Source organism: Astyanax mexicanus, chromosome 18 (genome assembly GCF_023375975.1).
Source record: "Astyanax mexicanus isolate ESR-SI-001 chromosome 18, AstMex3_surface, whole genome shotgun sequence".
Lineage (NCBI taxonomy): Eukaryota > Metazoa > Chordata > Actinopteri > Characiformes > Acestrorhamphidae > Astyanax > Astyanax mexicanus.
The window spans coordinates 883833-910689 of NC_064425.1; the positions used below are offsets into that span (position 1 = coordinate 883833).

Genomic DNA, 26857 nt, shown 5'->3' on the forward strand with positions numbered 1-26857 from the left:
GATGACAAATCACTGCCATAAAAGAGATCTTAATAAAGGATGAGCCCTGAATGGGATTAATGCATCATTGATGAGAACCAGGCAAGAAGAAGAAGGGTTGGTCAAGGTCACGGTGGAGGTGAAGATACACCATAAACAAAACTTCGCTTATCATTGCATTATTTGGGCAGTGATGGAGTTTTTAAAGAGGTCATGCTATCGTTTTTTCATTTATTTTAAAATGTCGAGTTGTGGTAAATCTCTATTATGAATGATTTTTATTTGAGCTGTTTCTTGTGAAGAAAAAAAGTGCTCCGGTGATCCAGTATAACACTGCTTTAGTCTGGTGGAGAAGTGGGCAGGGAGAACAAAAACGATAGGATTTTGGTTCTTGCTCATGAATATTCATACATGCAAACATACAACAGTTTGCATGTATAAAACAGTTAGAAAAGTTTTAAAATAAAGACATTTTTACACTAATAACAGTCTTTGCAGTGTCATATGTTACTTTATAACGTGTAATAATGCCCTGCTAAGTGCAGTTCAGCCACTGACCTAGTCTTAGAGTCTCTGTAAAACACAAAATCCACCGGAGATCCTATTTAAACCTATAGATACTTACTTACACACAGAGGTGGGTAGTCCATGTCCAGAAAGTAAAAATCCATCCAGCAGTAGTAGCATTTACGGCTAACTGTGCTAACCGCAAGCTCTTTCGCCATTCAGAGTTGAGTATTATCGGCCTGTAGCCTGCTGATAACCCCGGATAGCACTGCTGGAGCAGCATTAGCATTAGCTGATAACTGCACTAACCGCACTAGCTTATATCACCCTATAGCACTGTCTGGTGGAATTAGCCGCTAACTGTGTCTAGCCTAGTGGAAATATAATCTTCCTGTAAGTAATCTGAAGCATTTTATTCACCCAAATAAACAGGTTTCAGGAGAGAAATCTGTAAAGATTAACTTCCAGCAATCGTTTAACTTCAAAAGAAAATGTTTGTTTACTTAGCTTGCTAAATTAGAATGAAAACATGGCGATACCCTTGTTCCTTACTAGTGTCTTGTTTTGGTGTGCAGGGACAGATCAGTCACAGCAGTGTTAAGACAGAAATACACTAGCGTGAAACACAGTTGTAAACAATAGCTCATTTTTTCTAGATGGCGTATTTATGCAGAAAAGTGTTTATTAAATATTTACAATAAATTTGACTTTACAGGTCATTCCTGCATGGCCCACAGTCAAAGTATTTTTTTGCATATCACCGACATGAACAGCCTTTCAGCATAATTTTACTTGTTTGACATTTTTAGGCACCAAAAAATTATCTAGTGAAAACACTGATTCATTTTACCTTTCATTTCTGTAGAAATGTATCATGAGCTAATTTGTGGTCATTTGTTGGTTTGTGTGTGTATATATATTTACCTGTCCTTCTCCGACTGTGTGTGTGTCTATGATGGTGATGACGCCGGGTTGGTGAGGGCTGCGGCGAGTGGTGCTGTGGGCAGTGCTCTCCTCGTCGGGCACTCCGGAGGGTAAAGTACCCGCGAGGTGCGTCACCACCTTCCCCACCATAGTTAATCCAGTCTTCAGCGTCTGAGGGAAATAAACCAACACACAGAAAACTGTGATTTTTCTAATCATTTTTGCAATTAGTAACAACTTTATAGATAACTAATTACAAAGTAATACAAATAAATTACAAAGTAATTACAAATAAATGTACTTATACTGCAATAAATAAATAAAAAAAAATGTCTTGTTAATTACATTTCCAATTAAAATCATCCACACATTACTGGTCTGTTGGTTCACACCTTTTGCTTTATTTCTTTGCAGTCAAGCAATACAAAAAAAAATTAAATGAATTACATGCTATATGACGAATTAAGCCAAATTAAAAAAATAAATAAACTTTTGCTATTAAAACATATATATATATATATATATATCATTTTTTAGAACTAATTTTAAATAAATTTTTAACTTTAATTACAAAGCAATAGCATCAAGAATGGTAAATAAACAGGGTTAATTTTTAGTGCACTGATCTGTCTGTGATTAATTATAAACATTTGAGACATTTGTTCTATTTTCTTGACAAAAAATACAAAATAAAATAAATAAAAATATATATTTTTTTTATTTTACAGCTTTACAGTACATAATTTCCATCTACAACTCTGGGTTCAGGCAGAGAATCTAAGATCTAATATACAGCTCTGGAAAAAAATAAGCGACCCTTTGAAAATTACGGGTTTCTTTGATTTTACCAAATTGAAAACCTTTTGCACCAGGACTAAAGGCATAAAATGATCTAAAAGCAGTGTGTAAGACTGGTGGAGGAGAACATGATGCCAAGATGCATGAAAAAAAAACTGTGATTAACCCAACCAGGGTTATTCCACCAAATATTAATGTAATTTTTTCTGAACTCTTAAAATAGTCTTTATGAATATGAACTTGTTTTCTTTGCATTATTTCAGGTCTGAAAGCTCTGCATCTTTTTTTGTTGTTATTTCAGCCATTTCTCATTTTTGTTATTTTCTGCAATTAAATGCTCTAAACAACTATATATTTATTTGATTTGGGAGAAATGTTGTCTGTAGTTTATAGAATAAAACAACAATGTTCATTTTACTCAAACATAAACCTATAAATAGCAAAATCAGAGAAACTGCTGTTTGAGAGCGAGCTGTACGTAAGGCATTAAGAAGTGCTAGAACAGCAAGAAATAAGAACAGGACTCGGGAGTCTGAGACCTGCCACCACCTACACCCCCCTCCCTCCCTCCCTCCCAGGCTTGATCAATGGGGACTGTTTGGATTAGCACTAAAAAGTCTAACTGCAGTGATTAGAAAACACATTAGTGTTGATCAATTAGGAGGCAAACGCTTCTCTTAATAATTGATGGGCTCGGGCAATTTACACACAGTCTGTTAGTGGGCTTGTCAGAGCGCTCTCCAAACGGCCCAACAAACACAGGCGCCACCAGGTATCGACGCTGCCGCCCGGCCTGAATGCTTGATTAAGCTCTTCAGAGCCCCAGACGGCACACGAACACACACACACACACACACACGCACAAATACACACACTCGCAGACTCCCAGAGCGAGCAGCTCACTACATCAAGTGAGAAACTAGCAAGAGACCCCACTTAAGCTGTGCTATCCATTTACCACAAGCTGACGACCGACCGCTCAGCTTTACTCAGAGAACAAACAGAGGAACCACTGAGGGACCTGCAGTCGCCTCATGCACAGTGCACTATCCTGCAGCCGGCGCGACTGGCGCGACAGCATCTCTCCGGGAGACGTCGCATTCTGCTCATTTACACAATCTGCGTCCTGTCAGAATTAAATTTTCCAAAATAAAATAGTGCTTAAGTGCTTAATAGTGATTAAAGTACACTTTAGTGTAGTTTTTATTTTCAGTGTCATTAAAATGTACACAATAAGTGCATCAATATGCAAAATAGTACACTTACAATATAGTACAAGTGTATTAAAAATGTTTAATAAAAAAAAACACACAAACTTAAATCTACTTAAGTTCGCAGAAGCACTCAAAAGCACTCATGCTACTAGGTTTAGCTATTTTTCCTGTTTTTGCCAATTCTATGCTAAAAACTCAGTCCTGATATTTTCATTCCTGTTACTCATATAATAAAAAGTCACAGGAGTGAGTGGCAGTAAAATCCCATGGTTTATTGATTTATTAATATGAATATTAGTTCATGTAAACCATTTTTTCCCATTTCACACACACTCACAGACTCCCACAGTGAGCAGCTCACTACATCAACTCAGAAACTAGCAAGTGACCCCACTTAAGCTGTGCTATCCATTTACCACAAGCTGACGACCGACCGCTCAGCTTTACTCATAGAGCTTTTCCACCGACGTGGAACCGGCACCATTCTGGTTTGCGAACCTAATTTTGAACGGTTTGCCGTGTTTCCACCAACAAAATTAGGTTCTGGAACCAAGAACGTTCGTTTGCAGCAGGAACCAAAGAATACCAGGTTCCACAGCAGTGAACCAGTGCAGCCCTGGCTCTCCAACTCTCCGTCCACATCAGCCACAAGTGCCGCTGGTACGTTTACTGATGTGACGTCTTCACGCTTCCACTGAAACTGGTGGAAATGCGGCCAGTTCGCTGAAATGCACCGCGGTTCTTATGAGTCTGAACGGAACTGGTTCAAGAACCAGAGTTCTTTTGGTGGAAAAGCACTAACAGTGGTTCCTCTGTTTGTTCTCTGTTAGCGCTTTTCCACCAGGAGAACTCTGGTTTCTTTCGGATGGACGGGCGGAGAGTCGGAGAGCCAGGGCTGCACTGGTTCGCTGATGTGGCCGAATTCAGAGCCCCAGTCATCTGATTATCTGACCTACTGCCCAGCCCGCTGTCCAGCACATCATAAAACACCACTGCACTCCTCCACCCAGATACACTCCATTTTTAATCTTTTTCAGCTTGTTTATCACTTGATCTTTCATGTGAACATATCCTGCCTGAGATAAATCCTCCTCTAGTTCACCGTAGAGTTTCTCCTTCCTAGTTCTCCCTTCAATTTGATCCTGAAACTCTGGGGAACCGGAGAACACTAAATCCAGAGTATATACTGTGTTTCCTCAACAGAACACTCTGCATTCTCAGACACGCCCACAGGTGTCGTCACGGTTTGCGCTGAGGAACCTGGTATTGCTTGGTTCCTGCAGCGATCGAACGTTCTTGGTTCTGGAACCTACTTTTGTTGGTGGAAACACGGCTTAAAAACGGTTCAAAATTAGGTTCGCAAACCAGATTGGTTGAAAAGCGCTATGAGGGACCTGGAGTCATGCACCATGCACCGTGCACTATCCTGCGGCCGGCGCGACTGGCGCGACAGCATCTCTCCTGGAGACGTCGCATCCTGCTCATTTACACAATCTGTGCCCTGTCAGAATTCAATTTTCCGAAAAGGCCTCTAGTTGAGTCCCCTCCACACACACACACCGCCTCCCGGCTCTGTGATTGAGTTACAGGGCTGATGGGAGATGGCCCCTCGGCCCCCGGACAGCCGCACTCAGAGCCACTCAGCGCGGGGACGCCGTGTCAGAGCGGAGGAGATGGTTATAAATCACGGCTCCATCTGCAGACGGCCCGTCTACGTATCGGGCCTTTTTTAACCGTGTTTTCCTCTCTGCTAACCTTTAGGGCACTCCTTTTGATGTATGCCGCCATTAGGGCTAATGGCGCTTCTCTCACGTAAGCCGTTAGAGCTCATTAGGGAGCGAGCAAACCGGCGGGGGAATACAGATGTGGGCTTAATAAATCAATTAAGCTGCTGCCGGGGGAGAGGAGCCTGAAACCGTAAAGCAGAAGTAAAGCACTGCTAGAGCTGCGTCAGTACAAGATTACGCAGTAAGTAGATGGTGGCGAGGCTGGAGTTCACTGAAATCCCTGAAATCACTGAAATGTAAAAGCAATTTCTGTATTTAAAAAAAAATAAAAAATAGTGCTTAAAGTGCACTTTAGTGTAGTTTTTATTTCCAGTGTCATATGCAAAATAGTACATTTACAATATACAGGTGTTGAACAATGAAACTGAAACACCTGGTTTTAGAGCACAGTAATTGATTGTGGTGACGGACAGTTCTGGTGGAAACAGGAGAGTTGAGGTGCACATTGAATTCTGAGTGATTTGATCAGCCGTGGTTTTATGTTTTTTGGATACAATCCGGGTTAGCACCCGAACATCCCTTTCAGACAGCTTCCTCTTACAGCGTCCACAGTTAATCCTGTTGGATGTGGTTGGTTCTTCTTGGTGGTATGCTGACATTACCCTGGATACCGTGGCTCTTGATGCATCACAAAGACTTGCTGTCTTGGTCACAGATGCTCCAGCAAGACGTGCACCAACAATTTGTCCTCTTTTGAACTCTGGTATGTCTCCCATAATGCTGTGTGCATTGCAATATTTAGAGCAGAACTGTGCTCTTACCCTGCTAATTGAACCTTCACACTCATTATTTAAGATTTGCTCCAATTTATGCTCCAATTTAGCCATGAAACCTGATAATAATAGGTAAACAAACAAATTTCCCTGACTTTTTCAAAACTTCCACTTGTTACACTCTTGCACTCTGTGTTTGTCTATTGTATTGATAATAATTGATGAAATTACTGTAGAAACGATAGGGACGATAGAAGGTAAGAAGCACGATATTTATCCTCATATTGCACAGCACTACACTCGAGGTTCGTGCTATAACATTATAGCACTACCTCTTGTGTATCATTGCTTAAATATTTTTGCAATCATTTATTTCATGAAACACAGCTACGAAAGCAGAACCAGTCTTTGAGAATTCTCATTTCTTTTTCACAAGTGTTTTGCATTAAGCTGCTTTAGTTAGGGAAGTGTACTCACTTTGGCAGCACTGATGACGGTGGCAGTGTAGGACTGGGCATTATCTCCACATGCACCACCACGGGACTGATGACACCGGATCAGCTGTTTGCACGCAAACAAACACACACACACATATATACAAACACACACACACATATATACAAACACACACACACACACATATATACAAACACACACACACAGAGGGACACAGACAGAGCAGAGTCACATTATCATCCAGAACCTTTCAAACCCCCCACCTTCCCTCATTAGCCCACTGAGGTCTGCTATAGTCCGCGCCATGGCGTCTGCATGCAGAAGGGGGTGAGGGGTAAGAGGTGGAGGTGCGGGTGGAGGGGGGTGCGAGCCATTAGGGCATCTCAGCCCCTAACCCCTTCTGCATCTCCTCCTCCTCCTCCTGAGTCTCCGTCCCGTTCAACACTTGAGGAATATAAACTCACTATTGGTCAGAAACTCATTACCCTGCTCCAGACCCACCGTCCCATCTGTTCATTACAGAGAAACGTCTGAAAACCGCAACAAACAGGCAAACAATGCGCCATTAAATGAATTGCAGTGGATCAGGGACTACTTAAAAAAATAAGAATAATACTGCACTACATTAAAAAAGGTACACACATACATAAGTATGAAGTATGAATGAGAGGCTTTTTCCTTAATCAGTATTTTTGTAGACTCTTACTCTAACAATTAAAGCATTTGAGCTTTTTGAAAAACGCACCCAAAAATAATTGACAATTTGAAAAAATAAACACAAGAACTGTGATTCTATACAAAGATCAGATGCATGCTTTACATATAGCAGTTTTTATATGCATTTGTTATCTCACAAAATGTTGCACCCAAAAAGAATCAACCATCAGGATAGATATTTAGGCAAATCACCTTTAGTCTATACCCTCATCTATCTGTCTGTCTGTTTGTCTACAGGATCAATAAAGTGTCTGTCTGTCTGTCTGTCTGTCTGTCTGTCTATATGATCAATAAAGTGTCTGTCTGTCTGTCTGTCTGTCTGTCTGTCTATAGGATCAATAAAGTGTCTGTCTGTCTATAGGATCAATAAAGTGTCTGTCTGTCTGTCTATAGGATCAATAAAGTGTCTGTCTGTCTATAGGATCAATAAAGTGTCTGTCTGTCTGTCTATGAGATCAATGAAGTATCTGTTTGTCTGTGGGATCCATAAAGTGTCTGTCTGTCTGTCTGTCTGTCTGTGAGATCAATGAAGTGTCTGTTTGTCTGTGGGCTCAATAAAGTGTCTGTCTGTCTGTCTGTCTTTCTGTGGGATCAATAAAGTGTCTGTCTGTCTGTCTATGAGATCAATGAAGTATCTGTTTGTCTGTGGGATGCATAAAGTGTCTGTCTGTCTGTCTGTATGTTTGTCTGTGGGATCCATAAAGTGTATGTCTGTCTGTCTGTCTGCCTGTCTGCCTGCCTGTCTGATCAATAAAGTGTCTGTCTGTCTGTCTGTTTGTCTATGGGATCCATAAAGTGTCTGTCTGTCTGTCTGTCTGTCCGTCTTTCTGTGGGATCAATAAAGTGTCTGTCTGTCTGTCTATGAGATCAATGAAGTATCTGTTTGTCTGTGGGATGCATAAAGTGTCTGTCTGTCTGTCTGTCTGCCTGTCTTTCTGTCTGTCTGATCAATAAAGTGTCTGTCTGTCTGTCTGTCTGTTTGTCTATGGCATCCATAAAGTGTCTGTCTGTCTGTCTGTCTATGGGATTAATAAAGTGTCTGTCTGTCTGTCTGTCTGTATGTATGTCTGTCTGTCTGTATGTCTGTCTGTGGGATCAATAAAGTTTATGTCTGTATGTTTATGGGATCAATAAAGTGTCTGTTTGTCTGTCTGTCTGTATGTCTGTCTATGGGATTAATAAAGTGTCTGTCTGTCTGTCTCTCTGTATGTCTGTCTGTGGGATCAATAAAGTTTATGTCTGTATGTTTATGGGATCAATAAAGTGTCTGTCTGTCTGTCTCTCTGTGGGATTAATAAAGTGTCTGTGTGTCTATTTATCTATAAGATCAATAAAGTATCTACCTACTAACCAGTGTTCGTCCACATACTGCTGCCATCTCAAAAGCTTGACTTGCAAAAACAGATTTTATGCAATTTGGCATGTTGCATTACATGTGCATTAAACACTGCTTGTACATGTGTAGCTCAATATATATGTGCCTATATCAGTCAAAATGGAACTTTAATCTTTCTTTCGTACAGCATTTGCAACCCAACACTTACGACTACATGCAACTATTACTTTGACGATAAGAGTCACATCCAGCGTACAGACGGAGATTTTAGTATCTTATATTAAAATAATCTGCTCTATTCAAACAGGGCTAATATCAGGATTAAAGAGACTAGAGGACTGGAAAGTAATAAAATATACAGCTATTTACAGCTCCTCTGGGTGAATTTTGTAAAAGTTCTGGTTTATGTTGATGTGTGGAAGGAGTGATTTTTACCTTATTCTCTGCGTAGGCCAACCATCGACCCCCGAGAGCTACAGGGTTAAAGTTAGGACCAGGACACGGGTAGCAGCCTGTTATAAAACACAGAACATACGTATTAACTTATTAACACCAGAAATAGTCTAAAAATGTAAGCAAATGTAAAAATATTTAAACATGTACAGCTCTGGAAAAAATAAGCGACCACTAACAAATAAAACCGTATTGAAAACCTAATGCAGAACCGAATTGTAAGGGGGTTGGGGAGCAGAGGCTCTCCAGCCCAGAGGGTTGCAGAATCCAATTGCAAAGCAGTAGATCTCAAAGCAGGTAAACCCAAAAAAAAGGGAAATAATAATACTACTACTACTACTACTACTAATAATAATAATAATAATAATAATAATAATAATAATAATAATAACAACAATAATAACAACAACAACTGTTAGTGTATATATATATATATATATATATATACACTGCTCAAAAAAATAAAGGGAACACTCAAATAACACATCCTAGATCTGAATGAATGAAATATTCTCATTGAATACTTTGTTCTGTACAAAGTTGAATGTGCTGACAACAAAATCACACAAAAATCATCAATGGAAATCAAATTTATTAACCAATGGAGGCCTGGATTTGGAGCCACACACAAAATGAAAAAGTGAAAAAACACACTACAGGCTGATCCAACTTTAATGTAATGTCCTTAAAACAAGTCAAAATGAGGCTCAGTATTGTGTGTGGCCTACACGTGCCTGTATGACCTCCCTACAACGCCTGGGCATGCTCCTGATGAGGTGGCGGATGGTCTCCTGAGGGATCTCCTCCCAGACCTGGACTAAAGCATCCGCCAACTCCTGGACAGTCTGTGGTGCAACGTGACGTTGGTGGATGGAGCGAGACATGATGTCCCAGATGTGCTCAATCGGATTCAGGTCTGGGGAACGGGCGGGCCAGTCCATAGCTTCAATGCCTTCATCTTGCAGGAACTGCTGACACACTCCAGCCACATGAGGTCTAGCATTGTCCTGCATTAGGAGGAACCCAGGGCCAACCGCACCAGCATATGGTCTCACAAGGGGTCTGAGGATCTCATCTCGGTACCTAATGGCAGTCAGGCTACCTCTGGTGAGCACATGCAGCCCTCCAAAGAAATGCCACCCAACACCATTACTGACCCACTGCCAAACCGGTCATGCTGAAGGATGTTGCAGGCAGCAGACCGCTCTCCACGGCGTCTCCAGACTCTGTCACGTCTGTCATGTGCTCAGTGTGAACCTGCTTTCATCTGTGAAGAGCACAAGGCGCCAGTGGCGAATTTGCCAATCCTGGTGTTCTCTGGCAAATGCCAAGCGTCCTGCACGGTGTTGGGCTGTGAGCACAACCCCCATCTGTGGACGTCGGGCCCTCATACCATCCTCATGGAGTCGGTTTCTAACCGTTTGTGCAGACACATGCACATTTGTGGCCTGCTGGAGGTCATTTTGCAGGGCTCTGGCAGTGCTCCTCCTGTTCCTTCTTGCACAAAGGCGGAGGTAGCGGTCCTGCTGCTTGGTTGTTGCCCTCCTACGGCCTCCTCCACGTCTCCTGGTGTACTGGCCTGTCCCCTGGTAGCGCCTCCAGCCTCTGGACACTACGCTGACAGACACAGCAAACCTTCTTGCCACAGCTCGCATTGATGTGCCATCCTGGATGAGCTGCACTACCTGAGCCACTTGTGTGGGTTGTAGAGTCCGTCTCATGCTACCACGAGTGTGAAAGCACCACCAACATTCAAAACTGACCAAAACATCAGCCAGACAGCATAGGTTCTGAGAAGTGGTCTGTGGTCCCCACCTGCAGAACCACTCCTTTATTGAGTGTGTCTTGCTAATTGCCAATAATTTCCACCTGTTGTCTATTCCATTTGCACAACAGCAGGTGAAACTGATTGTCAATCAGTGTTGCTTCCTAAGTGGACAGTTTAATTTCACAGAAGTTTGATTTACTTGGAGTTATATTGTGTTATTTGAGTGTTCCCTTTATTTTTTTGAGCAGTGTATATATATATATATATATATATATATATATATATATATTAATAAGATATATAATAATATTGTATAATAATATTATACATGTAAATCTTAATATTAAACCCCGCTCCACGCGGGGATCGAACCGAGGCTGTCGCGGTCGCGGCCCAATGCTCTAACCACTACACCAGCGAGTGGATTGGGACGCGGCCGCTTTAATCGCCCTTTAAGAGCCTCCGCCGAAAGGGGCGGAGCAACGAGAACGGGCGGAGGAGGAAAATGGGTGCAAAACAAAATCACGCCTAGCGTGAGTGAAAGAGAAGGGGAGAATGTAAACAAGACTCACCGCGGAAGCTAACGGCTACCTCTTATGGCGCGAGGTAAAAACAAAAGAGCTTCCAAACTAAACAAAGAAGTGAATTGGGGTGCTTTTGGATTAAACGCTGCTCCACCAGAGAGAAGAGGAACAGCGAGGGGAGAGGAAAGGTTAGCACACCGCGTGCCTCGCAGCGGCTACCACACACACACAAACACAGACACACAGACCCGAGAGAAAGGGGGGTTAGCCGCGGAGCACACCGCTCAACACGACTACACCACACTCGAGAATATAAAGGGACAGAGGAAGCTACTTATGCGGGAGGAGTATGCCAGCGGTGCTGGATCATACTCTCTCCAAAGGGATAGCAGGAAGAGAAGGGGAAAAAGAGCAGAGGCTCGGTCTAGAAACCGGCATAGATTCGCTCCCACGAGCTTCAAAGATCCAGCGCCGAGTGGTTGGTTGGCGTTGCTTTTAAAGAGCTCAAAGCAGGTGTTGGTAATTAGCCAATCAACCCTCGGCGCTGGCCTGGCGCACCCTCCGATGCCCCGGAGGACGCCCCCGTCGGCCACCAGCCCTTACAGGACCCCCCCCTCGAGGGGCGGCACCCGACGGCCCTAACCCCGCCGCACGGTCCCGCCGAAAAGCCCTGACCAGTTCCGGGTCCAAGATGTGGCGAGCCGGTACCCAGGACCGCTCCTCCGGCCCGTACCCCTCCCAGTCCACCAGATACTGGAGGCCAATGGTACGGGGACCCGGAGGAGCAGCCGGACCCAAAGAACAGAGGTAGGGCTTAAGGCGGGACACGTGAAAGGTCGGGTGGACCCTTCTAAGGGCAGGTGGCAGGGCGAGCCGGTATGACACCGGATTGATCCGGCGAAGGATTTTAAACGGCCCCAAATACCGTGGGGCCAGTTTACGAGGGGCACCCCGCAACGGGATATCCCTGGCAGAGAGCCAGACTCGTTGCCCCGGGCGAAAATTCGGAGCCGGAAGCCTTCGTCGGTCAGCGTAGCGTTTCTGGGAGGCTACGGCAGACAGGAGGGCTCTGCAGGCCTTCCTCCAGGCCCTACGACACCGCCTGACCATCTGTTCAGCAGACTGAACGCCTGTCCCCGTCTCCTGTCCAGGGAATGCAGGCGGGGCATACCCAAACTGGCACTCAAAGGGAGACATCTTAAGAGATGAGTGCCAAAGTGTGTTATGGGCATACTCCGCCCACATGAGGTGGTCAGACCAGGTAGACGGGGAGGAAGAGGCCAGGCAGCGGAGGGTTCGCTCCAGGTCTTGGTTAACCCTCTCTGTCTGGCCATTAGATTGGGGATGGAAGCCAGATGAAAGACTGGCTTCTGCTCCCAACAGTCGGCAAAAGGCACCCCAGAACCTGCTGGTAAACTGAGGCCCACGGTCTGACACTATGTCTGCAGGTAGTCCATGGATTCGGACTACCTGTTTCAATATCAGCTCTGCCGTCCCCTTCGCAGATGGCAGTTTGGGAAGGGCAATAAAGCAGCCGGCCTTGGAGAACCTATCCACGATAACCAGAATCACCGTGTTACCCCGCGATGGGGGCAACCCGGTGATGAAGTCGAGTGACAGATGGCTCCAAGGGCGTGATGGGACGGCTAGCGGCTGAAGCAGACCTGTGGGCTTGGTTCTGGGGTCCTTGCACCGTGCGCACACAGAACACGCTGAAACAAAAGCTCGTATATCGGCCTCCAGACGTGGCCACCAGAAGCGTCGCTGAAGGAGCTCTTGTGTGCGTGTGGTGCCCGGGTGTGCGGCTTGGGGTGATGTATGGGCCCACTGCAAGACCCGGTCTCTCAGTGGCTGGGGTACATACACCCGGCCTGGAGGACCACCACCCGGATCCGGTTCGGTGAGGTGAGCTCGCTGTACCTCCTCCATGAGGGCCCAACGGATGGGAGCCAGGACCCGAGCCGGGGGAACAATGGTTGTGGGCATGTTTGGCAGAGAGGAGGGCTCCCATTGGCGAGAGAGAGCATCTGGTTTGGTGTTTTTAGAGCCCGGCCGGTAGGACAGTGTAAAATCGAACCGGGTGAAGAACAGCCCCCACCTGGCCTGACGGGGGTTGAGACGCCTGGCCTGCTGAATGTAGGCCAGGTTCTTATGGTCCGTCCAGACCAGGAAGGGGTGCTTGGCTCCCTCTAACCAATGTCTCCACTCCTCCAGTGCAAGTTTTACTGCCAACAACTCACGGTCACCCACGTCATAGTTCCGCTCGGCCGGGGTAAGGCGATGAGAGAAGTAGGCGCATGGGTGCAGTCGCTGGCCAGGACCTGACCGCTGGGACAGGACTGCACCCACCCCCACCTCGGATGCATCTACTTCCACTATAAATGGGAGATCATGATCGGGCAGCTGGAGAACCGGGGCCTCGACCAACAGGCACTTGATGCCGTCAAATGCTCCCTGGGCTTCGGTGGACCATTTGAATCGCCCTGCGGTCTTTCCTGTCAGGGCGGTCAACGGTGCAGCTACTGTACTGAAATTCCGCACAAAGCGGCGGAAAAAGTTAGCGAAGCCGAGGAAGCGCTGGACAAGACGCACAGAGGTAGGCCTGGGCCAGTTCTCGACAGCCTTGGTTTTGGCCGGGTCCATGCGCAGAGTGTTGTGAGAGACGATAAATCCCAGGAAAGAAACAGTCTGCGCATGGAACACCGACTTTTCCAGTTTAATGAACAAGTGGTTCTCCAGAAGTAATTGGAGGACCCGCCGAACATGGGCGACGTGTTCGTCTACCGACTTGCTGTAAATCAAAATGTCGTCCAGGTAGACAAACACGTACCTGTCCAATGCCTCCCTAAGGACCTCGTTAAGATATCTTTGGAAGACGGCGGGTGCGTTCATCAGCCCAAACGGCATCACCAGATATTCATAGTGCCCAGATGGGGTGATGAACGCCGTCTTCCATTCGTCCCCCTGTCTCACCCGAACCAAGTTGTAGGCACTGCGCAGGTCCAGTTTGGTAAAGATGGAGGCCTGCTGCAGTGCCTCGAAGGCAGAGGTCATTAGGGGCAAGGGGTAGCGGTCCTTTATAGTGATTTTATTGAGACCCCTATAATCAATGCAGGGCCTCAGACCCCCGTCCTTCTTCCCCACAAAGAAGAACCCTGCACCGGCCGGGGACGTTGAAGGCCGGATGAACCCGAGGGCTAAGGCTTCTTGAATATAGTCCTCCATCGCCTGGCGTTCTGGCCCTGTCAGGGAGAACAGCCTACCCCTGGGAGGGCTAGTACCAGGGAGAAGGTCTATAGCGATGTCGTATGGACAATGTGGGGGCAGGAGCTGTGCCTGCTGCCTGCTGAATACCTTCTGGAGATCCCAGTACTCTTTGGGCACCATGGAGAGTTCAGGATCCCCGGGGTCAGTGTCAGCCTGTTGAGGCTCCTTGCGTGGCCGCAGGCAAGAAGCTTGGCAGGCTGGTCCCCAAGACAAGACTGACCGAGACAGCCAATCAATGTGAGGATTGTGTCGCTGAAGCCAAGGAAAGCCCAAGACCAACTGCAGGTCGGGAGCACTGATGATATATAGCACCATCTGCTCAGAGTGGGAACCGACATGCAGTGTGATAGGGCGAGTCTGGTGGGAAATCTTCCCTGGCTCCAGTGACCGACCATCGATTGCTGCAATGGGCAGGGGTTCTCTTAAGGGCACCAATGGCAGAGCCAATCTCTTGGCTAGGTGGAGATCCAAGAAGTTGCCCGCTGCCCCGGAGTCAACAAAAGCAGGCAAGCGGACCTCGGATGAGCCCCACACAAGTGTGGTACTAAGGAACACTCCCTGGTTCCGGGGGGCGGCCGATACATCCCTCAAAGGCTCCCCCTGCCTTTGACAAGCACTGGTGTTTCGTGAAAGTTCGGGGCAGGCCGGCCGGAGGTGGCCAACCCCTCCACAGTAGAGGCACCTCCCTTCCCGCATGCGTGCCTCGCGTTCTTGTCGGGGAAGGCGAGTGTGCCCCAACTGCATGGGGTGGACACCATGGGCTAGCTGCTCTTTACAGACCTGAGAAGACCCTGGACTGAGAAAAGAGCGACCCCGCATTCTACGCCGCTCCTGGATGCGATTGTCCAATCGCTGTGTGAGGTCTATGAATTCGTCAATGGAAGCTGGGGGGTCACGGTATGCCAGCATATCCTTGAGCTCCTCGCTGAGCCCATACTGAAAAGCTGAGAGCAAAGCACTAGAATTCCACCCACTTTCAGCCGAGAGCGTGCGAAACTGTATGGCGTAATCTGCCACTGACTTCTTCCCCTGAAGGAGGTGCAACAGGCGAGACCCAGCCTCCTCTCCACGAACTGGGAGGTCAAATGTTCGTGAGAGAGCAGAAGCAAACCGGGCCGCCGAGGCACACACGTCAGGGTGGCTCTCCCACACAGGGGTGGCCCAGGCCAGGGCCCTGCCCGTAAGAAGGGAAATGATATACGCCACTTTCGCACGCTCTGACTTAAAGCGGGTTGGTTGCTGCTCAAAGGAGAGCGAACACTGCAGCAGGAACCCTCTGCAGGCCCCTGGTTCGCCCCCATAACGCTCTGGGGCTGGCAGGGAGGGTTCTGCATGAGGGCCCTGTATAACTACAGGCTCATCTGATTGGGGTGGCTCAGTCATCTGAGGAACTGGTTGTGTGGGATGTGGGAAGGTTTGGGTGATTAAATCAGTCAGACCCTGCAGTTGAGAAAGGACCTGCTGCAGGACCCGCTCATGACTCCCAATAGCCACACCCTGCTCAGCAAGAGTAGTTTTTACCTGCTCGAGATCTAACTGCTTTGCTGGGTTCATGTCTTGGGGCTGGATCTTTCTGTAAGGGGGTTGGGGAGCAGAGGCTCTCCAGCCCAGAGGGTTGCAGAATCCAATTGCAAAGCAGTAGATCTCAAAGCAGGTAAACCCAAAAAAAAGGAAAATAATAATACTACTACTAATAATAATAATAATAATAATAATAATAATAATAATAATAATAACAACAATAATAACAACAACTGTTAGTGTGTATATATATATATATATATATATATATATATATATATATATATATATATATATATATATATATATATATATATATATATTAATAAGATATATAATAATATTGTATAATAATATTATACATGTAAATCTTAATATTAAACCCCGCTCCACGCGGGGATCGAACCGAGGCTGTCGCGGTCGCGGCCCAATGCTCTAACCACTACACCAGCGAGTGGATTGGGACGCGGCCGCTTTAATCGCCCTTTAAGAGCCTCCGCCGAAAGGGGCGGAGCAACGAGAACGGGCGGAGGAGGAAAATGGGTGCAAAACAAAATCACGCCTAGCGTGAGTGAAAGAGAAGGGGAGAATGTAAACAAGACTCGCCGCGGAAGCTAACGGCTACCTCTTATGGCGCGAGGTAAAAACAAAAGAGCTTCCAAACTAAACAAAGAAGTGAATTGGGGTGCTTTTGGATTAAACGCTGCTCCACCAGAGAGAAGAGGAACAGCGAGGGGAGAGGAAAGGTTAGCACACCGCGTGCCTCGCAGCGGCTACCACACACACACAAACACAGACACACAGACCCGAGAGAAAGGGGGGTTAGCCGCGGAGCACACCGCTCAACACGACTACACCACACTCGAGAATATAAAGGGACAGAGGAAGCTACTTATGCGGGAGGAGTATGCCAGCGGTGCTGGATCATACTCTCTCCAAAGGGATAGCAGGAAGAGAAGGGGAAAAAGAGCAGAGGCTCGGTCTAGAAACCGGCATAGATTCGCTCCCACGAGCTTCAAAGATCCAGCGCCGAGTGGTTGGTTGGCGTTGCTTTTAAAGAGCTCAAAGCAGGTGTTGGTAATTAGCCAATCAACCCTCGGCGCTGGCCTGGCGCACCCTCCGATGCCCCGGAGGACGCCCCCGTCGGCCACCAGCCCTTACACGAATATAATCAAGAGGAAGATGGATGATCACAAGCCATCAAACCACCAAACTGAACTGCTTGAATTTTTACACCAGGAGTAAAGCAGCATAAAGTTATCCAAAAGCAGTGTGTAAGACTGGTGGAGGAGAACACGATGCCAAGATGCATGAATAAAAACTGTGATTAAAAACCAACCAGGGTTATTGCACCAAATATTGATTATTTCTGAACTCAGCTATTTTTCATTTTCTGTAAATAAATGCTCTAAATGAGAATATGTTTATTTGTAATTTGGGATAAATGTTGTCTGTAGTTTATAGAATAAAACAACAATGTTCATTTTACTCAAACATAAACCTATAAATAGAAAAATCAGAGAAACTGATTCAGTGTTAAACAAATGACTACACTGCAATTAACAGACAAATTACAAATATTATGTTTGATTATGTTTATTTATTTGTTAATTTAGGTAATGATTTACTGAATACTGTTTTTGAACACATTACAGACAGAAACAGAATTTATATATATATTTTCATCACTAAATCATGAATCAGGTCTAAAAGGGTTAAAACTACTATATTATTATTATTATTATTATTATTATTATTATTATTATTATTATTATTATTATTAGGTAATACTTTATAATAACTTTCATTAATAGATTTTTAACTAATGATCAGTAGATTTTACATATAAACAAATGCTCATACGTGACACTTATTTATCAGCTTGGATATTCATATTAAAAATGTTATATTAAAAAATCATTAGCTCATCAGAATTTGTAATATTAATAAATCGCTAGTAAATGCGAATTTTAAACCAATGCAAATGTTTATCAATTGCAGTTCATGTTGCCAATGCGTTTATTAGTATTTACAAATGTGATAGCAACTTTTTAGTTTCTAAAAATGTGAAAAATAAAAGTTATTAATTATTAAATAATGGAATATTAATGAAACTTATCATAAAGTGTTACCTTATTATTATTATTACTTCTACTATTATTATAAAAGAAGAATATAAAAGCATGAATAGAATATGTGAGTTAAAGAGCATGTAGCCGTACCCCGCAGAGGCCGTCTGGAGTGTATTGTTCTGTACAGTTTTATTAAGTATGACTGAACGCAGCAGAAACAGACACCCTCACGCTGTCCTGAGGATACTTCAGAGTCTAATCTGTGTAGTATTTGGAGTGGGGGCTGTGGCATTTAGTGAATGTAGGATGGCTCCTGAACTTATTAACTGGCAGACAGCTTGACCCTCGAGAGCCATACAGGAAAAACTGGCGTCATACGGCATTACGCATTCATAAAGAAAAAAAAAGAGAAAAGAGCCAAGAAAAAAAACACAGACACAGACAACTACAACAATAGACATGAGCACAGACACGCACAACACATTAATAAACACATTACACTAATAATCAATAAAATAACCCGGAAATACATATAAATTATTATTTATATATTAGCTACAAAAGATGAATGCAGAACTGAGAACTGACATGCAACAATCTTTTACCCTCCCCTGCCTACATAAAAAAATATGTATGAAAAAGAACAAAATGAAGATGAAAAAGGTAAAAACAAAAGATAAGGAGAAGAATAAGAAAAATAGGACGAAGGGGGAGAAGAATAGGAAAAAGAAAAAGAAGAATAGGAAGAAGAAGAAGAAGAAGAACAATAGGAAGAATAGGAAGAAAGAGAAGAAGAAGATAGGAAGAAGAAGGAGAAGAAGATAGGAAGAAGGAGGAGGAGGAGGACAGGAGGAGAAGAAGAAGAAGATAGGAAGAAGAAGACAGGAAGAAAAAGAAGAAGATAGGAAGGAGGAGGAGGAGAAGAAGAAGAAGAAGAAGAAGAAGAAGAAAGATGAAGATAAAAAGAAGGAGGAGAAGATGAAGAAGAAGAAGAGGGTAAAGAAGAAGAAGAATAGGAAGAATAGGAAGAAAAAGAAGAAGAAAAAGAAGAAGGAGGAGAAGAAGGAGGAGAAGAAGATGAAAAAAGATGAAGATAAAAAAGGAGGAGAAGACGAAGAAGAAGTAGAAGGTAAAGAAGAAGAAAAAGAAGAAGAAGATGAAGATGAAGATGAAAAAGAATTAAAAAGAACATGAAGGTTAAAAAGAAGAAGAAGAAAAAAAGATGAAGATGAAGAAAATGAAAAAGAAGGGGGAGAAGAATAAGAAGAATAAGAAGAAAGATGAAGAAGAATAAGCAAGATGAAGATAAAAAAGGAGAAGATGAAGAAGAAGAAAATTGACATGGAACAGAAAACCCTATTCTCTTTTTTTAGCCTCTCTCTATATATAAATATATAAATATGTATGCATGTATGAGATGATGTATAAGCACAGGCGTTCTCTGCGTTCAGGGTCACGCGAGTGCAGATCTCACGCTCAGAAGTGTGCCGACAGTAATTTAGAGCTCAGATAAAATGTATGCAGACAGTAATTTAGAGAGCAGATCTGGGATCTGAAGCCGGGAGCAGCAGGACTTGAGGTAAGCCACAAGCACAGCCTCTTTAGTGCAGCTCCAAACCGGAGAGGAGCCAGAGCAGCGAGATAACATGTGTTTAACACATCCTGAGAGCAGAACCACAGTATTCTACCCATTGTTCTCAGACCTCACATCAATCCCCACTGAGAGAGAGAGAGAGAGAGAGAGAGAGAGAGAGGCCCTGCTGAACCAAACACTCTGCAGATAAATAACCGCATATACTTGCTGATATACTTATTACTTACTGTTCATTTATTTACTTATAATAGTTATAATATTTATAATAAGAAGAAGAAGAAAAAGAAGAACAACTACAGGAACAAGATAAAGAAGAATATGAAGATGAAGAGGATGAACAAGAGAAATACGAAAAAGAAGATGAAGTTAAAAAAGAAGAAGAAGAAAGCAAAGAAGAAGAAAGAAAATAAGAAGAAGAAGAAGAAGAAGAAGAAGAAGAAAATGATGATTAAGATGAAGAACATGAAGAACATGAAGATGACGAGGATGGAGAAGAAGAAGAAGTAGGAGAAGAAGAACAACAACAACAACAACAAGAAAAAGAACAAGATAAAGAAAATATGAAGATGAAGTGGATGAAGAACAAGAGAAATGCGAAAAAGAAGATAAAGTTAAAAAAGAAGAAGAAAGAGAAGAAGAAAGAGAAGAAGAAGAAGACAAAAGAGAAGAAGAAGAAGGAAAAGAAGAAGAAGAAGAAGAAGAAGAAGAAGAAGAAGAAAAAGAAGAAGAAGTAGAAGAAGAAGAAGAAGAAAGAGAAGAAGAAAATGATGATTAAGATGAAGAACATGAAGAACATGAAGATGACAAGGATGGAGAAGAAGAAGTAAGAGAAGAAGAAGAACAACACGAAAAAGAACAAGATAAAGAAGAATATGAAGATGAAGAGGATGAAGAACAAGAGAAATGCGAAAAAGAAGATAAAGTTAAAAAAGAAGAAGAAAGAGAAGAAGAAAGAGAAGAAGAAGACAAAAGAGAAGAAGAAGAAGGAAAATAAGAAGAAGAAGAAGATGAAGAAGAAGAAGAAGAAAAAGAAGAAGAAAAAGAAGTAGAAGAAGAAGAAGAAGAAGAAAATGATGATTAAGATGAAGAACATGAAGAACATGAAGATGACAAGGATGGAGAAGAAGAAGAAGAAGAACAACAACAACAACAACAACAACAACATGAAAAAGAACAAGATAAAGAAGAATATGAAGATGAAGAGGATGAAGAACAAGAGAAATGCGAAAAAGAAGATAAAGTTAAAAAAGAAGAAAGAGAAGAAGAAAGAGAAGAAGAAGGAAAAGAAGAAGAAAAAGAAGTAGGAGAAGAAGTAGGAGAAGAAGAAGAAGAAGAAGTAGGAGAAGAAGAAGAAAAGGAAGAAGAAGTAGAAGGAGAAGAAGAAGAAGAAAAAAAAGAGGATTAAAAATATGAACAGTTAAACAGTAAATAAACATGATTAAAACGTGTTCTAATTTTAAACATGGCACTTGAAAGAAAAGGTACCACTTTAAAATAAGACTACCTTTACAAAGGGTTTATGAATGGTTTATTTATGAGTTAATAATGGTTAATAATTGGGTTGCAAATACTTAAAAAACATTAATAAGCAGTTAAAAAAATATATAACACATAAATTGAAATGGCAACAGTGAGCAGAAAAATTGCAAATTTGATTCCACACTCGTTTATACTGTCATACCTCAGATCTTTCTAAATACTGATCTTATTTGGTGCAATAACCCTGGTTTTTAATTACAGTTTTTTCATGCATCTTGGCATCATGTTCTCCTCCACCAGTCTTACACACTGCTTTTGGATAACTTTATGCTGCTTTACTCCTGGTGCAAAAATTCAAGCAGTTCAGTTTGGTGGTTTGATGGTTTGTGATCATCCATCTTCCTCTTGATTATATTCCATAGCTTTTCAATTTGATAAAATCCAAAAAATTTATGCACATGTTGCTTTCACTGTATGTTTCTATATTAGCTGGTATTATATCATAATACTGTGTATATTTGTGAGATTTGTGTATCATCATCACGCTCTCTCAGACACAGTGCAGAACTAGACAGATATGTTGACAGTGTGATATGAGAATATCGTTCTCATTTATTCAGCATCATGTCTTCTCTCATAATCACCCCCAAAAACAAACATGTCTGGTCCGGGACCTTTTTTATGATGAAGACGCTTTAGAAAAGAGATTAATGATGTAAGGGGTTATTGACCGCGCTCGTTTCCTGTGGCGCAGACATGGACAGGGAAGGCAGACAGACAATGAGAGCCATTAAAACTACACTAATGGCAATTTACAACAGACGATTGCTTAAGTGGGAGCGAAGGCCTGTTTTCGGATGGGGACACGGGCGGTTTGTACTCTGGGGGACACAATGGCCTCACTGTGGGCCGTGCTAAAACGAGGCCGGAGAGTGTGAGGTGACGGGGGAGCACAGACGCCGGCTGTGTGAGAATACACGGAGCTATGTCTCACAGAGGCACTCGGACCAGAGGAGAGGAAGTGGACCTTTTTTTATTTTATATTTTTTTATTTTTTACTGCCTGAGGTCCAAACTGAGTGACATGGTAGATTTGTTTATTATTGTTTGGGCTACATGATGGCAGCATGACACGGTCTCTCTCTCGGGCTCTCTCTCGAGTTCTGAAGCGCTGTAAAACAAAAGCTCTTCTCATAAACAAACAGGCCTGTCGGCTACGGAGGCCCGGATGGATCTTTGATATTATATCGGCGTGTAGAGTGACAAAAGAAAAACCTCTGCACTGCACTGGTTGTGTAGTTTCACATGAGACAACAATCTCCGCCTGATGGTTTTAATGAAGACAACGTGTGTGAGAGGGATAACCGTATTTTTCGCACTATAAGGTGCACTTAAAATCCATTAATTTTACCAAAAATCAGGAATCAGTGCGTCTTATAATACGGTTAACTTTATGTATGAATTCTACCAGTCAGGTATTACATACAGGAGCAGGAAAGCCACTCCACTGAAGTACAAGTACAGAGATATACAGGAGTTGCAATTAAGTGTCTCCAGCACCAAGGCTGGAGCAGTATTAGCATTAGCCGCTAACCTCAACCATCCGGTGCTCCTTATGTATGAATTGTATCAGTCAGGTATTACATACAGGAGCAGTAAAGACACTCTGCTGAAGTACAGAGTTACACAGGTGTTTCAGTAAAGTTTCTCCAACACCGTGGCTGGAGCAGCATTAGCATTAGCTGCTAACCTCAACCATCCGAAGCTCCTTATGTATAAATTCTACCAGTCAGGTATTACATACAGGAGCAGTAAAGCCACACTAAACCATAAATCACAGAGTTATACAGTAGTTTTAGTGAAGTTTCTCCAGCACCAAGGCTGGAGCAGTATTAGCATTATCTGCTAACCTCAACCATCAGGTGCTCCTTATGTATGAATTCTACCAGTCAGGTATTACATACAGGAGCAGTAAAGCCACTCTGAACACTGAAGTACAGAGTTATACAGGAGTTTCAGTGAATTTTCTCCAGCACTAAGGCTGGAGCAGTATTAGCATTTGCAACTAACCTCAGCGCTAAGTGCTAGCTCTTTCACCATTCAGAGGTCAGTATTATCCGCCTGTAGCTTACTGCTAACCCCGGCTAGCACTGCTGGAGCAGTATTAGCATTAGCTACTAACCTCAGCACTAAGCGCTAGCTCTTTCACCATTCAGAGGTGAGTATTATCAGCCTGTAGCCTACTGCTAACCCATGCTAGCACTGCTGGATCAGCATTAGCATTAGCCGCTAACCGCACACAAAAGCGCTAGCCCTTTCCCCATCCAGAGGCGAGTATAACGGAATATAGTCTGCATATTTACCTGTTACCGTGTTAAAACATCCTAAGCTACATGGGACAAACCACTAGCTAATATCGCCCTGTCTTAATGAAACACTCAGGGTTCCTCAAAGTAGATGAGGGCGAAATTTCATGGTATTTTTACGCTAACGATACTCTATTATTGCATACAATATGATATGGCACACCCCTAACTGATATATTAAAAAATACAAGCTACAATACAAGTTAGCGGCTAATGCTAATGCTAATGCTGCTGCACCCAGCCTTAGTGGAAATCTGGAAATTTAAGCTTACTGTAAATAAACAGAATGACCTGCTGAAATAGAATAAAAACATGGCGAGACCCCTGTTCCTTACTAGTGTCGCATAATGTGCCTTATAATCCAATGAGCATTATAATAGGAAAAAGGAAAAATATGATAATCAAAACTGCGAAACTGTGGATTCTGCTTTGTGCAGCTACAGATGAAAACAATAGCTAAGAAAAGATTAGCTAAAGGTGGGAAAATTTGAAGAACATTAACACATCTCAAAAACGTAGAACAGTACTTACTTGTGACAAAGAACTTTTTCGTGAAAGTGCAGCTATCGAACGCAGCTATCTTCTCCTGAAGACTGACCACAAGAATCCTGTTGCAATTAAATACAAGAAAAGATTTATTTAATTTTATTATTTTATTTATTTAACTGTATAAAGTGAACAAAATGTGAAGGATGCATGTACCTTTTGTTGCAGTGCAGGTCATAAATGGGTGTTTTAAACTGAATTGACTTGACCATCTCTCCAGTCCTTAGAGAATACAGGTCCACACAGCAATATGGGGGACTCGTCCTGCAGAGAAAGGTATTATTATAGATAAAACAATCCTAAAAAGAGGTGTAGGGCCACGTGATTTCTACAATGTTTATACAAAAATGTTAAGAATTGCAAACTTGAAGCATAAAAGGTAGAATTCAGATATAAAAAATAAAAAAGGCCTAAAATTTTATTTACAAAAAAAAAACATTATGTATTATCCAAAATCTGAACCCATGATCTGTAGAGATTGCACCTGATGCTTCATGACAAGCACATCCTAAGACATAACCTAAGGCACGTCCTAAGGCGCAACCTAAGGCACGTCCTAAGGCACGTCCTAAGGCGCAACCTAAAACATGTCCTAAGGCATGTCCTAATGCGCGACCTAAAACCCATCCTCAGGCACAACCTCAGGCACAACCCAAGGCACATCCTAAGGCACAACCTAAGGAATGTCCTAAAGTAGAACCTAAGACATCCTAAGGCAGAACCTAAGGTAAGTCCTAAGACACATCCTCAGGAACAACCTAAGGCACATCCTTAGGCACGTCCTAAAGCAGAACACAAAGCACGTCCTAAGGCATGTCCCAAAGCAGAAACTAAGGCACATCCTGAAGCAGAACCTAAGCCACGTCCTACAGCACAATCCTAAGACACATCCTAAGGCACATTGCAACAAAATGAGAGTAAAACTCATCAGGCTTATTTTCTCTGGGTTTTTCAACAATGTATGCATGCATTTTTACAAATCTATAAACATTGTTTTAATCTGTAACATGCTTTGTCAAGTAACACATTTAGTAGAATAATAAGGAAATAAGGGAAAAGAAGCTGGTGGCTCTTTTGGCAGAAAGGAACTACATCATAAGTCACAACCTAAGGCACAGCCTAAGGCATAACCTAAGGCACAGCCTAAGGCATAACCTAAGGCATAACCTAAGGCACAACCTAAGGCACTACCTAAGGGACATCCTAAGGCACACATTAAGACACGTCCTACAGCACAACCCTAAGGCACGTCCTAAGGCACATCCTAAGGCACGTCCAACGCCACGTTATAAGGCACATCCTAAGACATGTCCTAAAGCACATTGCCAGAAAATAAAACCAATCCTTATCAGACTTATTTTCTCTGGGTTTTTCAACAAATGCATGCATGCATTTTTACAATTATAAAAACACTTTCAATTGCACTGAAGAAATAATTTTAGACTCAATTTCTACAGTGCAATTTTGTAGTCAAGGCTGTTGAAGCATAAATTAAATGTTGTGTAATACAATACCCCTAAAAACTGAAATGGGGAATTTAAATTAACAGCATTTGGCTGAAAAATATTTAAAATCACTACATTACTAGAAAGCACATGTAGCACAGAACCCAGTGCCCTGTTTAAAATCATGCCAACACTTCACCAAAAGCTTGATGTGGCCACTTTTCCTTCGAGATCTCATCCCAAAATATAAAATTACATGCTTTGTCAAGTAACACATTTAGTAGAAGAATGAAGAAATAAGGGAAAAGAAGCTGGTGGCTCTTTTTTTGCAGAGTGGAACCATTAGACATCATTAATCCTAATCATGTATTCACAAACTCTGCTGCCGTAGCAGGGTCTGCCGTGTCAGCCAGTCGTCTCCGAGGGATGGTTCTGGTACGGCACGTCGTCCGCTTTGGATCCCCCCTCAACCCGCTGCTTTCTGCAGGCTATTACTCACAAAGGTTCTGCTGTATATACCACATCAACACTGCCAGAGCTCAGATCAGACATGCTGAGGAAAGGTCTGGACGGAAGACGGAGCAGCAGAGCTCACGGCAGAAGAATGAGGGCGACGCTTAGCTTAGCTGATCTGATTGAGCCGTCTCTGTAAATGAGGAAGATCAATGGCTGGTGATTCACTGACAAAATAAGTGGTCCTGAATGCCACCGCTAATGATTTCGCTGCGTCTGTCACTTAATTGAACCGTATGTCTGCCTCCTAACGAAGAGTGATTTGATGCATGCATTGTAGGTTTAGCATTGATGTACGACTTGGCAATTACATGTGCAGTCTGAGTGGTGTTTCAGAGCTGACGCTGTTCCTACGAAAACACAGCGATGGTGAAAACACAGCGATGGTGAAAATGCTGTTAAGAACTCAGTGTGGTAACTCCTGATGACCGATGTTCTCCCGATGTCATAAAGGTTATAATATACACCTCCATTACTAAATCTCGTCAAGTATAGTGGTGGAAAAGTGTAGTGATGGGACGATACACTTTTTTTTTTCCAGCTCCGATCCGATTTCGATATAAAACTGATATAAAACTGCTGATACCGCATACAAATACCGATACTTTTTTTTGTTTATTATTAGTACTATGATTAAGGATACATAATGAGACTGAAACAGACCACACAGCCATTTGAAGAGTTTACACAAGTGCATTTAATGTAAATGCAATCAAAAGTCATTTATTTAAAACACTTTATATGTAAATATGCATATGCACAATAGTTTTCTTTCAAATTAAATATTTCAAAAAGTTAAATATTAAATATGTTAAATACTAAGTAAGTTTTTTTGCACTGGTTGTGCAGGAGACTTTTATTTTGACAGGTAGCGTAGTG

The 26857-nt window shown here is 42.9% G+C and overlaps 1 protein-coding gene across 4 annotated transcripts in view; it reads right to left on the minus strand.

Moving 5' to 3' along the window:
* Positions 1-26857, minus strand: part of bcas3 (BCAS3 microtubule associated cell migration factor) — a 502994-nt gene that overhangs the window by 437588 nt on the left and 38549 nt on the right. For all 4 annotated transcript variants that reach the window (XM_022675301.2, XM_022675293.2, XM_022675283.2 and 1 more), the window contains exons 8-12: positions 24177-24284; positions 24006-24082; positions 8867-8943; positions 6400-6483; positions 1411-1581 (exon numbers count right to left, since the gene is read on the minus strand). In XM_022675301.2, the coding sequence (XP_022531022.1) occupies positions 1411-1581; positions 6400-6483; positions 8867-8943; positions 24006-24082; positions 24177-24284 (517 nt within the window). The remainder of the gene's footprint in view (positions 1-1410; positions 1582-6399; positions 6484-8866; positions 8944-24005; positions 24083-24176; positions 24285-26857) is intronic.